The sequence below is a fragment of the Osmerus eperlanus genome, chromosome 2 (genome assembly GCF_963692335.1).
Source record: "Osmerus eperlanus chromosome 2, fOsmEpe2.1, whole genome shotgun sequence".
Taxonomy (NCBI): Eukaryota; Metazoa; Chordata; class Actinopteri; order Osmeriformes; family Osmeridae; genus Osmerus; species Osmerus eperlanus.
In genome coordinates this window covers 22,009,994-22,023,885 of record NC_085019.1, presented here as the reverse complement: position 1 = coordinate 22,023,885, position 13,892 = coordinate 22,009,994, and the positions used below count along the sequence as shown (strand labels likewise).

At 48.4% G+C, this 13,892-nt stretch overlaps 2 protein-coding genes across 2 annotated transcripts; one reads left to right on the top strand and one right to left on the bottom strand.

Annotated features, from left to right (window-relative positions):
- Positions 1-3,562: 3,562 nt before the first annotated feature.
- Positions 3,563-5,875, bottom strand: nol12 (nucleolar protein 12). Its single transcript, XM_062483734.1, has 6 exons — positions 5,680-5,875; positions 5,261-5,366; positions 5,052-5,100; positions 4,740-4,885; positions 4,318-4,427; positions 3,563-4,134 (listed from the first exon to the last, which is right to left on the bottom strand). The coding sequence occupies exons 1-6, from the start codon at positions 5,778-5,780 to the stop codon at positions 3,909-3,911; spliced, it is 738 nt and encodes a 245-aa protein (XP_062339718.1). The 5' UTR covers positions 5,781-5,875; the 3' UTR covers positions 3,563-3,908.
- Positions 5,876-6,339: 464 nt separating this feature from the next.
- LOC134038490 (coronin-7-like) lies at positions 6,340-13,743 on the top strand. Its single transcript, XM_062483892.1, has 7 exons — positions 6,340-6,496; positions 8,907-9,003; positions 9,275-9,355; positions 9,899-9,969; positions 11,337-11,523; positions 12,970-13,046; positions 13,729-13,743. The coding sequence occupies exons 1-7, from the start codon at positions 6,437-6,439 to the stop codon at positions 13,741-13,743; spliced, it is 588 nt and encodes a 195-aa protein (XP_062339876.1). The 5' UTR covers positions 6,340-6,436.
- The last annotated feature ends 149 nt before the right edge of the window (positions 13,744-13,892 follow it).

Genomic DNA, 13,892 nt, shown 5'->3' with positions numbered 1-13,892 from the left:
CAGTCCGGGCTCAGGATACACAGGGAGCTCTCCTCGTAACCCCGACGACCTCCACGCACGTCACAGTAGCTGCTCACCACCGACAAGGCATCAGAGTCCTCCTGATAGGCCGGTCAGAACCAACGTGCCCAATCACAACACGTGTCAGTTTCAGATGGCCAATGAGCGCGGTTGTTGACGACAGGTGTCGGCGCTGTGGTGCCAACACCAGTCGTGGTAATGTCTCTTCTATAAAAACAAACTATATTCTCACAAACACCCACGGAAAGTTGCGTAACAGATCATACGAGGAAAAAAAGGGTTCCATGCCTCATACTCAACTAAATATATATACAGTTGACTTCAAGTGCCGTTAAGTGCAAGTTCTTATCCAACTTCAACACGCTCACACTCAAGTTACCTGCTACAGACCCAGATCCTCGTGTATAAGGTGATGGAGTGTACATCCCTCTTTCTCACTCTTCTATCTCACTCTGTCGTTCCTCCAGACCTCTCTCTCAGTCTATCCCTCATGCTCACACACACACGCACACAAGTTTTTTCTGTTGCTCGATTAGAGTTACAGCGTTGTAACTCAATCTAGATGTGGCTCTCCTCATTAATATTTCATTGAAGAGTTTTTTTTTTCATGACGTATTCCCTGCTCTCAAAATGAATTGCCTTTGAAGGCGTACCTTAATCTTTGACATCACTTGAATGTAAAGGGAAAAAAAGTAACCTTAACACTGGTGCCATTCAACTTTAACCTCGACACAGCTCTATGTGCCTGTGACTTCTTCAATACTAAGATGTGCATGCTTCTAAACAACGAGTCTTGACAACTAGTGTGCTAAATGAATTAATTAACTTGTACTATAAGATAATACAATGCAACATGGGCTTATGGTATGTTCTTGTATGTCCTTGCTCTAGGCCTTGGAGATTGAAAGTCATGATCAGGGTGTTTGATTTCCATAAAACCTAATATAGGTCTCTATTTGGCCCTACAATATCCATTTTTCTGTAATCTATTGTTTAAATACAGAACTCTGCAGAAGTCTTAAGCACCCAAGATTATTTTACGCGAATATTGTCGGACATATAATATGTTTTGTATTTGTGCAGCAGTGTAAGAGTGCAAGTTTGCAAAAACCTTTGTTCCGTCTTTTCATTTCACAATTTCGTAAAGCATTTTGGCGTAACTTTTTTAACATTAGAATTGTATATCCCTTTACTGCAATAAGAAAACACAGGTAATAACGAGTGTAGCTCCGTTGGCAGAGAATGGCACCCCTGCTCGTGGTGCCCTCGAAGGTGACTGGGTGTGCACCTGCCGTATGCCGGCTGGGCAGCAGGTTGTCTGTACCTCTGTGTCCTTAGATACGGTTACCGGTGATTCTGAAAAAGGGCAGTAAATGATCTCCCTCCATGAATTTGTAATGTTGCTGTCCTCCCCCCTTTCCTGCACTCTCTCGCCTTTAATTCGTCGCACTCACACGCCACACAGTGTCACACCTCAACAGGCGTGTTGTGGACTGTTACGAAACTTATATCACTCTTGTTCCATGTCATCACCCGTAGAAAAGGGGGCCTCTATGTCACACTAAAAGATCCTCCCTGCCGACCCGATGCCCTGGCTTATAGAAACACATGTCCGCTCATCGTAGTGGTCAAGTGGTCACACGTGGTCAAGTTGCCATGAGAACCGCCACCCTACAAACACACACACCATGCTCTCCTCCTACGATCCATCACTCCCTATTGGCCGGTGACCTCACTGTCTACCTGACCTCCTCTCTGATCCTATTGTTCGGTCTTCCCCTCTCTCTCTCTCTCTCTCTCTCTCTCTCTCTCTCTCTCTCTCTCTCTCTCTCTCTCTCTCACACACACACACACCCTGCAAATAGATCTGAATAATCCCATCCCTTTGCACTCGTCATTCTCCCCTCCAGTATCTCTCTCCCTCTCCTACCTTGTTGCTGGTGTCTCTCTCCCCCGTCTGTCCTGGTAGAGAGGGTAGTGGAGCTCCAGGAGGTGCTAGTGCTCTGCCCGCTCCCGGCCCCGGTACTGGGGTGCTCGGCTGTGGCACGGCTGCTGGGGACGCTGCGGTTGCTGTGACCACGTCGTTGGCGCCCGCGCCGGCGTGCAGGCGCTTCTGCCGCAAGCAGTCGTGGCAGCGGGAGGGGTCGAAGATGTTGGGCTGGAATTCGGGGCAGACGAGGTCGTCACCGGCGACGGGCATGGCGCAACCTGAGGGGGCGATCTCTCACTCATCGCACCCGGCTGAGAACACTGGTGGCAGGGTGGAGAGGCACTTCACCGAACATGTTGGACACGAACTTCATTTGATAAATTAGTACAAGTGTTAAAAAATACAATAACAAATGTAAACACTTCTCTCAGCACCTTTCCCTACCAAATGTATGTCAAAACGTGGTATTGAACACGAGACCATTGTAGCACACAGGTTAAACAAGGTGACAGATGGCACAGCGCAACAGTTAAAACTGACTATAGTATTACAGAGAAGAAATTAACTTCAGCTTACAAGGGGAAATACGAAATATATCAAAATAAGGACAAACATAAAAAGATGATTTGAAAGATGTTAAGGGCATAATTAGCAGCACGGCTGCTTTAAGTGTTGCTTCCCGCTGTAACCCAGGATAAGTGCCATTATTACATGGTTAGTAGTTCATCTGAAGCGAAGCAGTTAGGCTAAGTGAAAACTAATCAGACGAGATGATAGTGAAACACAATACAGTCACAGCCATATCACAACCCTTCTTAGAATGACATTGCAATTAACCATAGGAAACCCACTGTCAAAACAACTCAATCTACTTTAGTCACTATGTAACTCATTCAGTACACCAGTAACAGGTTCTTGCCAAATAAAATGTCAGCATTTGCTTTTATTATTTTAATCATCTAAATATGAGGTAGAGAAGTGATGTTTACCTGACAGAAGATGCCCCGTTGTCAACTCAAAGGAGGATATGTCATTCAGAGACAAACTTTAGTGTCTTCAAGCCCCCCCGCCGCCACAAGCCTATTCTCCATGCTCTCTATCCCCCCGAGATCACTCACTCACACACATCCTATTGGTTGCCTCGACAATGGGTGAAACTGAAGCTCCTTCAGCGGCCATCCTGGCTCAAGATAAAATAGCTGGTGGACATCCAGTCTGATACAGACACAGAGCCAAAATGGCATCAGTGGCATGACAGTTCCACCTATTGAGGGCTGTATTAAATATCATTGGCTTTAGAAAGGGAAATGAAGCTCTGGTGATCGTGGCAGATGGTACTCGTTGGATCAGGTGAGCTTAAATAAATAAACACAGGTAAGGTATGGAGCGAACGTATATTCTAACCTATCACATTGTACCATTTCTAAAAGTACAAAATACAACAACTGAGGACATTTTATGAGAAAAGGTGTTATCGTGGTGTTTGTGAAGACACACACATCCATTTCCTGATATCGTGAATGCCGTTTTCTTCCAAAACTTCCAAACTATGACTAACTACAATTATATAAAATGAATAACTGGGATACATTTAAACGTGATCAAAACAAATTATGCATACATATTTTTAATCCCAAGGTTTCAGATTTGACACATTTATGCAGTATGAACAACAGAAAGCTGTAATATTACAAAAGTGACATGATGTCAGAAATGTACAAAGTTGAACAAGAAATATTACAACACAGTTTATTCTGCGGTGTAGGATAATCACAATCAAGTACTCAGATGGTGACTTCTGTCTGTGATACTGACCGATGAAGATGCAATTCCAGTTCACGTATGACCTGTACACTCCATGGCCAATAGAAACTCATCAAGCACCATAAGGTCCAGCCTGCCAAGTTCCAGATAAACAATTCTTAAACGCTCCTTAAAACGTAGTTTCCTGTTTTCCTCAGTCGTGGTGATGCACCCTCTTCCCCGTCTGCCTACGTCTCAGCTTCTTGGAGGTCCTCCCGGATCTGGCCTTCTTCTCTGTGGCACCTGACTTCCTGTCTTTGACACCTGACTTCCTGTCTGTGGGCTGGCCTCGTCCCTTGCCCTCCTGCTGCTTTGATTTCCTGCCTTTCCTCTTCTTTTGTTTGGTGTGTGAGTGGAGCGAGGCAGTTAAGGAGCAGATCCTACAGGGAGAGAGAAGGAGGGAGGCCGAGTGTGAGAGAGAGAGAGAGATAGAGGGAGAGAGAGAGAGAGGGAGAGAGACAGAGAGAGAGAGAGGGAGAGAGAGAGGGAGAAAGAGAGAGATAAGTGGTGATTCCATGTTTCCTATGATTGGTTTGACACAGAGTGAATGGAAGGAAACATACTTTTTATTAAGGATGGGGTCTCCCGATTTCTTGGGCATGGCAGTCTTCTTCTCCAGTTCCTCCCCTTCCTCCCCCTTCTCTTCTTTTTCCTCTTCGCTTCCCTGATCCAGCTGCGAAGAAGACGATCAGGCGCTTAACGCAGAGTTCGGATGCGACAGGTTTCAGAAAGTCTTTGCAATATCTCTGAGCATTCAAACATTGTGAAAAGGCCGGTCAAACATCTCGGGCTGCAGGATCAGGTCATGACTCCGCATGAATATACCGCATGATCACCACAGTCATTGGACACTCTCACCCAGAAAGACAACAGTTTACTGTGAATGCGTTATATTCAGCAGAAATGAAAATGATATCCTGCTCTCCTTTACCTGATTGGACATCCTGCTCTCCTTTACCTGATTGGACATCCTGCTGTCTTTTACCTGATTGGCTGGCAGTCCAAGGAGGCCGCCTCCTGTCAGGTCCAGGTCGCTGATGGTCGTCACGGTGACTGTGTGGTTGGGGTGGTCGTACTGCACGGACTCTGTGGTGCCAGTGATCGCATCTTCCAGCTCATCTTCGTCCTCATCTATGGTGACATTGGGGGAAAATACCAGTTAAGTAAGCAGCACAGCATTTTCTCTGACAGATAAATATTAACGCTACTAAGATGCTGGATTGGAACACAGTATGTGTTCAGTTGAAAGGTCACGACGCAAGGTTAGCATGTTTTCCAGTGTTTCTTTGTAACTTACCGAGAGCCTCCTTTCTCTCCTTGAGCAACTTCATGTATTCTGTGTGTCTCTGGAAAGAAAAATAAACATCTTGCTCGTTAGTGCCCTCCTCTGTCCACGTTGGTGCAGTTCCCTGTAGCAGGAATTACAAACCGGTAGCCGACATTCATTATGCTCTAAAACGCCTTTCGAGTCTTCGATGTAGTGATTACATGTCGGTCATAATTTACCTTCTCGCGCACTTTCTTCTGCTCTTCCTTGATCTTGTTCTTTATTTCCACAACCGCTGCTTTCCTCCTCTCCAACTTCCTCTTGTGGAAGCCTGTAAGATACTCCCTGCAGAGAGACAGTCGTGTTGTTAGATCACACACGTTGCTGCTCAGTTGAGTCACAACATCGGCAGTTATTGAGGCAGTGGACTTATTATGTCGTTCGACACGTAATTACACTATAAAACATGTAGCAAGTCAAAGCATGGCGCAAAATTCCATATATTATGTTATTAAAGTGTCATATTTAGTCATCAATTTTAACATATAATGGCTACAAGTTTCTATTGGCTACTGTACTGTAGCTATTACCTGTCTATTACTATCTATCTACAACTTGTTACAAGGATACATTAATGCAATGTGTTGTCATGTCTTACTGTCTTTCGTTATCGTCGAACGTGATAATGCACTTAGGCCCTCTCTTTTTTGATCCAGGCTTGCCTTTTCCATTCTTTTGCGTCTTAAATTTGCCTTTCATGATGAAATTTAGACTATTTCCAAACACGTGAGGTAAAGCTTGTTCTAGAGTAACTTCCTGTTTTACGTGCGCACCACTCAATGCTGTCCGGCTCGAAACGCGTTTCCTCGGATGATATAGTGCCTAACCAAAGAGGGCGAAATGACAATAGACAGTAGCAATGAGGTGGGTCTCTCTACAAGGCTTAGGGAAACGAAACAGACTAGATGAGATAGATTTTCGCATTCAATTTCCATATATCAAAAGAAGCAACCCAGTCACGTGTCTTCACTACATACCAACATTATCTATTTGTAACTATGCTGCTATATTGAATGCAATCGTAAATAATTTATTCTAATGAATGCCATCCTTACAAAATCCAGTTAAAATGTGTCTCCCTCTAACTCACACCTGAAGATCCATTTGCTATTAAAAAAAACTTATCAGAGAGTGCTGCGGGCTGAACCAAGAAGAGCATCATAGGTTGAATCGGGCGGTTACCTGTCTGTCATTTACTTTATCCTTCCAGTCCCAGCCAGTACACCGCCGTGTGGCCCGGGTAAATCAAACGAGGTACCGGACTTATGTGAACTGTCAGCTGAAAGAGTGAGCTTGCACAGTTCGAATCGAGACAGAGATACCGGAAAGCACGAAAGTCAATTGGAAAAGATAGCATGAATCGTTTTAAGGCTTCCAAATTCAAAAACACAACCCCGAAGATTGGAAAGAAAGATGTGAGTAATGACAAACGTTTGACAATAGCCAATTATCCTGGCTCGCATTGCTATTATCTTCTAGCAGCTGTGGTTGGAGAGGAGAGGAGTGGTGTTGAAGAACGACTGTAAATTAACTTCCTGCATATTTTTTACGGGATCTAGGGGCTGTGAGATATATTTCACATACATTTACGAATATATTAAACCCTGTTTTCATTTGCATCCATACTTGTTCCATTCAGCTGTGTTCCAGCGTTGCTAGATGTCGGATGATGCAGAAATGCCATTACATCAGTGAACACAGAGTAGCCTACTTATCATTATTGCGAATTAATCATAAGTCTACGTTTGCGTTCTCACATCACAAAAAAGATCATCATATATAAAAGCGTCTGCTAAATGAATAAATGTAAATATATCTGTTCGTCCAGATTTCCGCAAGAGACGCAGATTTCTCTAGACAGGTCTCATCACTGAAGTGACTGTCACCCAGACAAATTGCTGCGTCCATCAGGATACAATGCACTGAGTGTCAATAAGTGTATTGAGTTACCTTTCCCGTTTGGGCAGGGATCCGATACCTGCAGCCCGTCTCCTTACCTTTTTTTTTCAGGATTGCATAATAGCCCCAATCGTTTCCAAACGCCTGGTATTCATATGCGTAAGTGTCGTGATTGGTCTAGGCGAGGTTTAGTGATAGCTGATACAGGTGATCTGGTCATGATGCAATGTGACTCTGTCAGGTAGCAACCACTGAATGTAAACACACTACTCCTTGACTGTTCCACACGCATGTATGGACACACACACACACACACACACACACACACACACACACACACACACACACACACACACACTCTACCACTACACACCCTGTCATATGACCATCAGCCCCAGACTGTAAAACATTCACAAGAGTGAGTGAAGAGAGAGAGAGAGAGAGAGAGAGAGGGAGAGAGAGACAGAGAGAGATGGCATGCACAGGTATGCCTGATGTGCCACCCTGCAGACTCACATTTTCCTAAACAAGTCCTGGTAGTCAGCCACCGGCCTGGGGATTACACTCAGTCACAAGGCTACGGCCAAAGCCCAAGGTGTGTGTGTGTGTGCCTGCATGTCCAGAGGACACACACCTCTGCCAGTCCAGTGCTGAGAATGCAGGTGACCTCTCTATTCGGTGTCCCCAGTCCGTTTGGACATGCATAATAACACATTAACAAGTTCAGTTATTAACCGGTAAGACCTGCCTGTGGACTCTCATTCCAGTCTATGACAGTGCAGTAAGCCCCCAGGTACGACCCATCTCTGGTCTATCCAGGGCAGGGTGAAGTCCGGGGTTTAAAAACAGCCCGTTCAGCTCCCCTGGTCCCTTAAGCAACAAAAAACTAGGTTATATTACGGACACTTATTTCTGAGGTGTTCTGGTTTCCCCCAACAGCTCTCAGCTGTGACTCTGACCCCCCCCCCCCCCCGCCCCCTCCACACACACACACACACACACACACACACACACACACACACACACACACACACCTTATCAAGTCCGCGCACCTACCTGTGCATCCCTACAGAGGTGCAGAGAGGATGGCCGGTGACTGTCAGGCACCCTCCCCAGGTCCTGCATGGCGGGGGGGCCGGGGGAGCGTGGAACTACTTCCTGTGTGCGTGCAGCTTTCAGGTCTGCCCCGCCGTCACACCCTGCCCCGGCCCCTCCGTGCTCCTCCTCCTGCAGCTTGCGCGTGTGTGGGGGCACCTTTTGTTAGTCCATAACTGACTCTGTTTTGGTATTGCAACGTCACTCTATAGAGGCAAAGACAGCCCCCTAACACCGCCCCCCCACCCCTCCTGATAGGCTTGTGAAAGACTTGCCACGCAGGGAGTCTTTCACTACTTCCTCCAGGCCAAGCTGGTTTCAAAGGCTGCTGTGTGTGTGTGTGTGTGTGTGTGTGTGTGTGCGGGCTATTCACTTCCTGCTGCACTTTTAGGAAAGAATGCAGAACAGCTCTGTGTGTGTCTACATGTGTGTGTGTGTACATGTGTGTCTGTACATGTGTGTCGGTACATGTGCGTGTGTACATGTGTGTGTACATGTGTGTGTGTACATGTGTGTGTGCGTGTGTGTACGAGGAATGCCCGTGCACTGGTGTGGGCCTGTCGAGGGGAACGCTTTGGATTCCTATCAGTTGCAGAGACTTACGTCAACATCAAACTCTCGGGTCCTTCTTATCTGTGCAGTGATTTGTTAAATTGGGCTCCCCCATTGTGGCATTTGTGTCACACTAGAACACATGCGTACACATGCATTCATGCACAAACACTTAGGCTACTCACACACACGCTCGCACACATACACACACAGATTGTGTTTAGCACTTATGCTATAAAAAATCTCACCCTATAATATTCCTTCTTCACTTCTACCCAGGGCTGGATCAGCAATGTTCGGGCTGGATCTTTCACCTCCCAGGGAAACCACATCAAATCTAGTCCCAGGCTTGTGGCCTTCAACACGGAGCAGGCTGGTAAGAACAGGCAGGGCATTCAGGTCTGGGATTTTGGACGGAATGCGTTATCTCCGTCGATTTGCATCTCTGGTGTGTTTATGTGTCTGTGTCAGTGTGGAGGGGCAGAATCTGTCACTTCGTAGCCGAGATTTCTGTCTTATCTTCATGCACTGTCTGTTCCACATGGCCGAATGTGTCATGCTGCAGTGAGACTGGTGGTCAACCATGAGGTTGTTGCAGGTGGGGAGGTTGACTGTGTGTGTGTGTGTGTGTGTGTCTTTGATAACAGGCGGAGGAATGTTGGGCCTGTCTACTGTGGAACCAGGCTCTGACGGCAAGTGGACTGTGACTCAGATCCCGTGTCATGCTGGTGAGATACCCTGTTTCCGACCCCTTTCCTTGTTATTCACCTCACTCTCTCTGTCTCTCTCCCTCGCTCTCTCTATATTTCTCTCTCGCCCCCTCTCGCTCTCACCCTCTCGCTATCTCTCTCGCTCCCTCTCTCTGTGTCTCCCTGTCGCCCTCCCTCCCTCTCTCTTGCCCTCTCCCTCTCTCGAGCACCCTCTCTCACTTACTCTTTCTCGCCTTCTCTCTCTCTCTCTCTCTCTCTCTCTCTCTCTCTCTCTCTCTCTCTCTCTCTCTCTCTCTCTCTCTCTCTCTCTCTCTCTCTCTCTCACACACACACACACACACACACACACACACACACACACACACACACCCACACAAACATACACACACACTCCACACACACACCACACACTCCAAACACCACTTTCTCCAGTTCTCAAGCCTAGCTCTGTACTTTGTCTTCAAACAGATCACACGTAAGGAATGCATCTTGCCATTGTCCAGAAATAAACTCTTTGTGACTCAAATATCTTCCTTGTCCTCCTTTCCCCTCCTTTCCCAGATCTGGTAACTGATCTGGACTTCTCTCCGTTTGACGATAGTCTTCTGGCAACTTGCTCCGCAGACGAAACAGTAAGTCTTCCATTTCCATTTCCAGACACCGCTCTGTGCTCGATTGATCTAGTCTGGCACAATGGAACCGGTTTGCCGTCTCCCAAGAATTCCAACCCCACATAAATTATTCGCTGACAGCGATAAGCAAACATTCAAAAGTATTTTGAAATGCCTATTCCCAGGTGTGCATTCCTTTAGTGAACCTCTTCGTCTGTAATAAAGGCGGACATCTGGGTATTACTGTTATTATGTAGAAACCTTTAAAGTGTCCACTGTGCTTTTAAGCCATCTCCCCAAGCTAAGCACATATTCACTACAGGTGCTGAACCCAGAGGAATCTGCTGAGTGTATGTGTGTGTGTGTGTGTGTGTGTGTGTGTGTGGGGGGGGGGGGGGGGATGTATGCAGGATAAGAGAGGAGAGCTTTCAACAAAAACACACACACACATACACACACACACACACACTCACACATGCACGGCTACAAGGTTTGTGACGTCCACACCCCTGAAGAAGTCTGTGTCAGGGGCACTGAATAACCGTGAGCAAAACAGAAACAGACTCTCATCTCTTGCAGATGCTGCAACACAGTTAAGAACGCCCGCCTGCCCGCCTCAAGATGTCATCAAGTCTACACATAAAAACTTCACATAAACGTTCACACAAACAGCAGTACACAAACATCTCATTGTTGCTCCTGCTAACACACCTCGGGCTGCTCATCAAGGCACGCTGGAGCTACAGCTCCTTACCTGTCTACCTCCCTGATACACAGCCCCAGTCTTAGAACCAGTCTTAGAACACAGCCCCAGTCTTAGAACCAGTCTTAGAACACAGCCCCAGTCTTAGAACCAGTCTTAGAACTCAGCCCCAGTCTTAGAACCAGTCTTAGAACACAGCCCCAGTCTTAGAACCAGTCTTAGAACACAGCCCCAGTCTTAGAACCAGTCTTAGAACACAGCCCCAGTCTTAGAACCAGTCTTAGAACCAGTCTTAGACCCCAGTCCAGGTATTAGAACCAGTATTTAGAACCCAGCCCTAGCCCAAGTTTGGTGTCTGAGTGTGTCTGGGTATAATAAGGTGGATCAAGGTGTATAAAGGTGTACTTGCGACTGATTGGTCAGTTTTACCGCATCTGTTATCCCACATGTGTGTTTCTTGACTGATGCTTGAGGCCAAAGTTCATTGTTGCTGGTCACTGACTGGATCTTGATTACCATCAAAAGACAGAATCGTTTCGAAAGACAGAATCGTTTTGACCCAAAACAAGCATGGCGCCACAGTCAAAGCTAATTTCCTATTTGTGTGCGTGTGTGTGTCGTGTGCGTGTGTTTCTGCGCGTGTGCGTGCCTGTGTGTGCGTGTGTTCCTGTGTGCGTGTCTCCAGGTGAAGCTGTGGCGTGTGTGTGACCCGGAGCAGGAGCAGCCGGCGGGCCCGGAGGTGACCCTGAGCCCTGCAGGGGGCAGGCTGGAGCTGGTCCTCTTCCACCCCTCCTCCTCCGGCCTGCTGGCTGTGGCCTCCACCAGGAACGCTCAGCTCTGGGACACCAGCCGCCCTGACGCACCCCTGGCAGGTACTGACCGGGACCACACACACACATGTACACACGTATACACACATATACACACATGTACACTCGCACGTGCACACAAATACACACATGTACACACACACCCCACGACACACGGTAGCATCTCCAGAGAGCCTCCGTACACTCACACACACACACACACGCGCTTACGTACACACAAACATACATACAGTACATGCACACACACGCACGCACACACAGGGAAAACACATACCTCGAGCAACCTTTCTCACTCGCATCCATCGATGTCACACGTTCACACCTCCCACCGCGTGGCAGCAGCGGGCCACCCCGGCGACGCCACCCCGGCGACGCCACCCCGGCGACGCCACCCCGGCGACGCCACCCCGGCGGCGACGCCTCCTCCACCTCCTCCACCTCACCGAGTCTCGCGTTGTGTTCCGCCGTGTTCGTCTCTGTGTGTCTAACCGTTTTATGTCTGGGGGGGATGGGGGGGGGGGTGAGGCGCTCGGTTGCTCTCTACCCCCCCCCCCCCCAACCCCTACCCCCACCCCTCTCCTCCGCCCCCCTCCTTTTTTCCCCGAGGGTTCCCCAGGGTGTGGTGTCTCTGGACAGCCCTCTGGGGCGGCCGGCTCAGTCTAAATGCTGGAGTGGCAGAGGTAACGTCCCCTTCCCTGGCCTCCGGCCTCCCTCGGTCTGGCCTCAGGGTACACGCCTCACCCCCCCCCCCCCCCCTTCCAGCCTCTGGCCTCACCTCCCTCCCAGAACCCCCCCCCCCATTACACAGCTGCTGCTCAATTCTGCCCAACCGCCCCCACCCCCCCACCCCTCCTTCACTGGCTGTTGCCCCCTCCATCACACAACACACCGCTCACCTATCTGTGCCCCCCCCCCCCGCCACCCCCACCCACATGCTCACCTCTGTGAACCTGGGCTTGAGTTCATGGTGAGGGTCAAGTGGCACTGTGTGCGTTATGAGAGAGGACCAGCGTGTCAAATCTGTGCGTGTGTTTTTGCAACCCTCTCTCTTTCGCGCAGTGTTAACGACGCTATCTCATTCTTATCAGCCATGGATGCATGTCAGGAACACGCGTGCCGCGCTGTCATGACACTGTAACCTCATTTGTCCTGTGACCTCTGACCTGCATCATCTACCACAGCGTGTGTGTGTGTCTCTGATCATGCCCAGGATCTGCTTTGGTCTCTCGTCCTGTGTGTGTCCTCTGTGCCTTAGCTTCACCTGTCTCTGTGTGTGTTTTTGTCTGTACTGTCCATCTAGTCTCTCTCTGTCTCCAACTCTGTCCCTGCCTCTATCTCTGCCTCTTTCCCTGACTCTGCCTCTGTTTATTTCTGTCTCTGTCTCTATCCTCTGCTGTGTGGACCTGTCTGGAGTGTGTGTCAGTGTGTGTGTGTGTGGGGTCCTCTCTCCTCCTCTCACCGGGGCTGTGTGTGTGTGTGTGTCTGCAGTTCTGGAGCAGCACCCAGACCAGCTGCAGGCTCTGAGCTGGAAACAGGACGGGACACTGCTGGCCTCCTCCTGCAAGGTGAGACTCTCTGTCTCTGTCTCTGTCTCTGTCTCTGTCTCTGTCTCTCTCTCTCTCTCTCTCTCTCTCTCTCTCTCTCTCTCTCTCACACACACACACACACACACACACGTGTATCCACACCCCACCACACGCACATACGGGTAGATCCACACACATGTAACCACACACCCACAGACTCACGTTAGTAGTTAAACATTTACTTAGATATTTAGTTGGATATCTGTCTTCCTTTCAAGGTCACTATACGATCACTCCACCGCTTGACAGTAAGACGTTGAAGAAGTATTCATTTAGCAGACGCTGTTATCCAAAGCAGCACACAAACAGTGCATATGGAAAGTTCAGTCGACAGCGATGGACTACAAGTGCACGATGCAGCAGCCTGTAGGACTACAGTCCATGCAGCCGATCGTGTCTCCTGCCTGGTGCTCATGGAGCGTTGTAGTTGCGCTGTGTCGCCACTAGATGCCAACAATGGCCCATGCTCCTTGTCCAGTCGGCCTGTTGGTGGGTAACCACTGGCGACTGTCCGGTCGAATCATTATGTCATCCATTTACGAGCGGATCGTTCCATTAGCGAGTCCAGGGGGGGCGACTGTTATGAAACATGGGGGTTGGAAGGGAGGGGGGGGGGGGGATGGGTCACTCTCTCTAACCCCCCCATCGTCCATTTGAATAGGGAACAGTGGATTGAGCCAAAGGAAAGTTTAAGGTGGACTTGAGGATATTTGAGCTCGGAAAATTGATCAACGATAACAGTAGCCATATGTCATAATGAATGAATGAATGAATGGATGGATGAATGAATGAATGAGAGAGACAGACAAAGGGGCAGAGTGGTGC

Coding starts and splice junctions, on each gene's coding strand:
- nol12 (XM_062483734.1), bottom strand. CDS start 5,780: ATGAAAGGCAAATTTAAGACGCAAAAGAATGGAAAAGGCAAGCCTGGA. Junction 5,101..5,260: donor AGAAGAAAGTGCGCGAGAAG/GTAAATTATGAC, acceptor TTTTCTTTCCAG/AGACACACAGAATACATGAA. Junction 4,886..5,051: donor GGAGAGAAAGGAGGCTCTCG/GTAAGTTACAAA, acceptor ATGTCACCATAG/ATGAGGACGAAGATGAGCTG.
- LOC134038490 (XM_062483892.1), top strand. CDS start 6,437: ATGAATCGTTTTAAGGCTTCCAAATTCAAAAACACAACCCCGAAGATT. Junction 9,970..11,336: donor CTTGCTCCGCAGACGAAACA/GTAAGTCTTCCA, acceptor GCGTGTCTCCAG/GTGAAGCTGTGGCGTGTGTG. Junction 11,524..12,969: donor CCCTGACGCACCCCTGGCAG/GTACTGACCGGG, acceptor GTGTGTCTGCAG/TTCTGGAGCAGCACCCAGAC.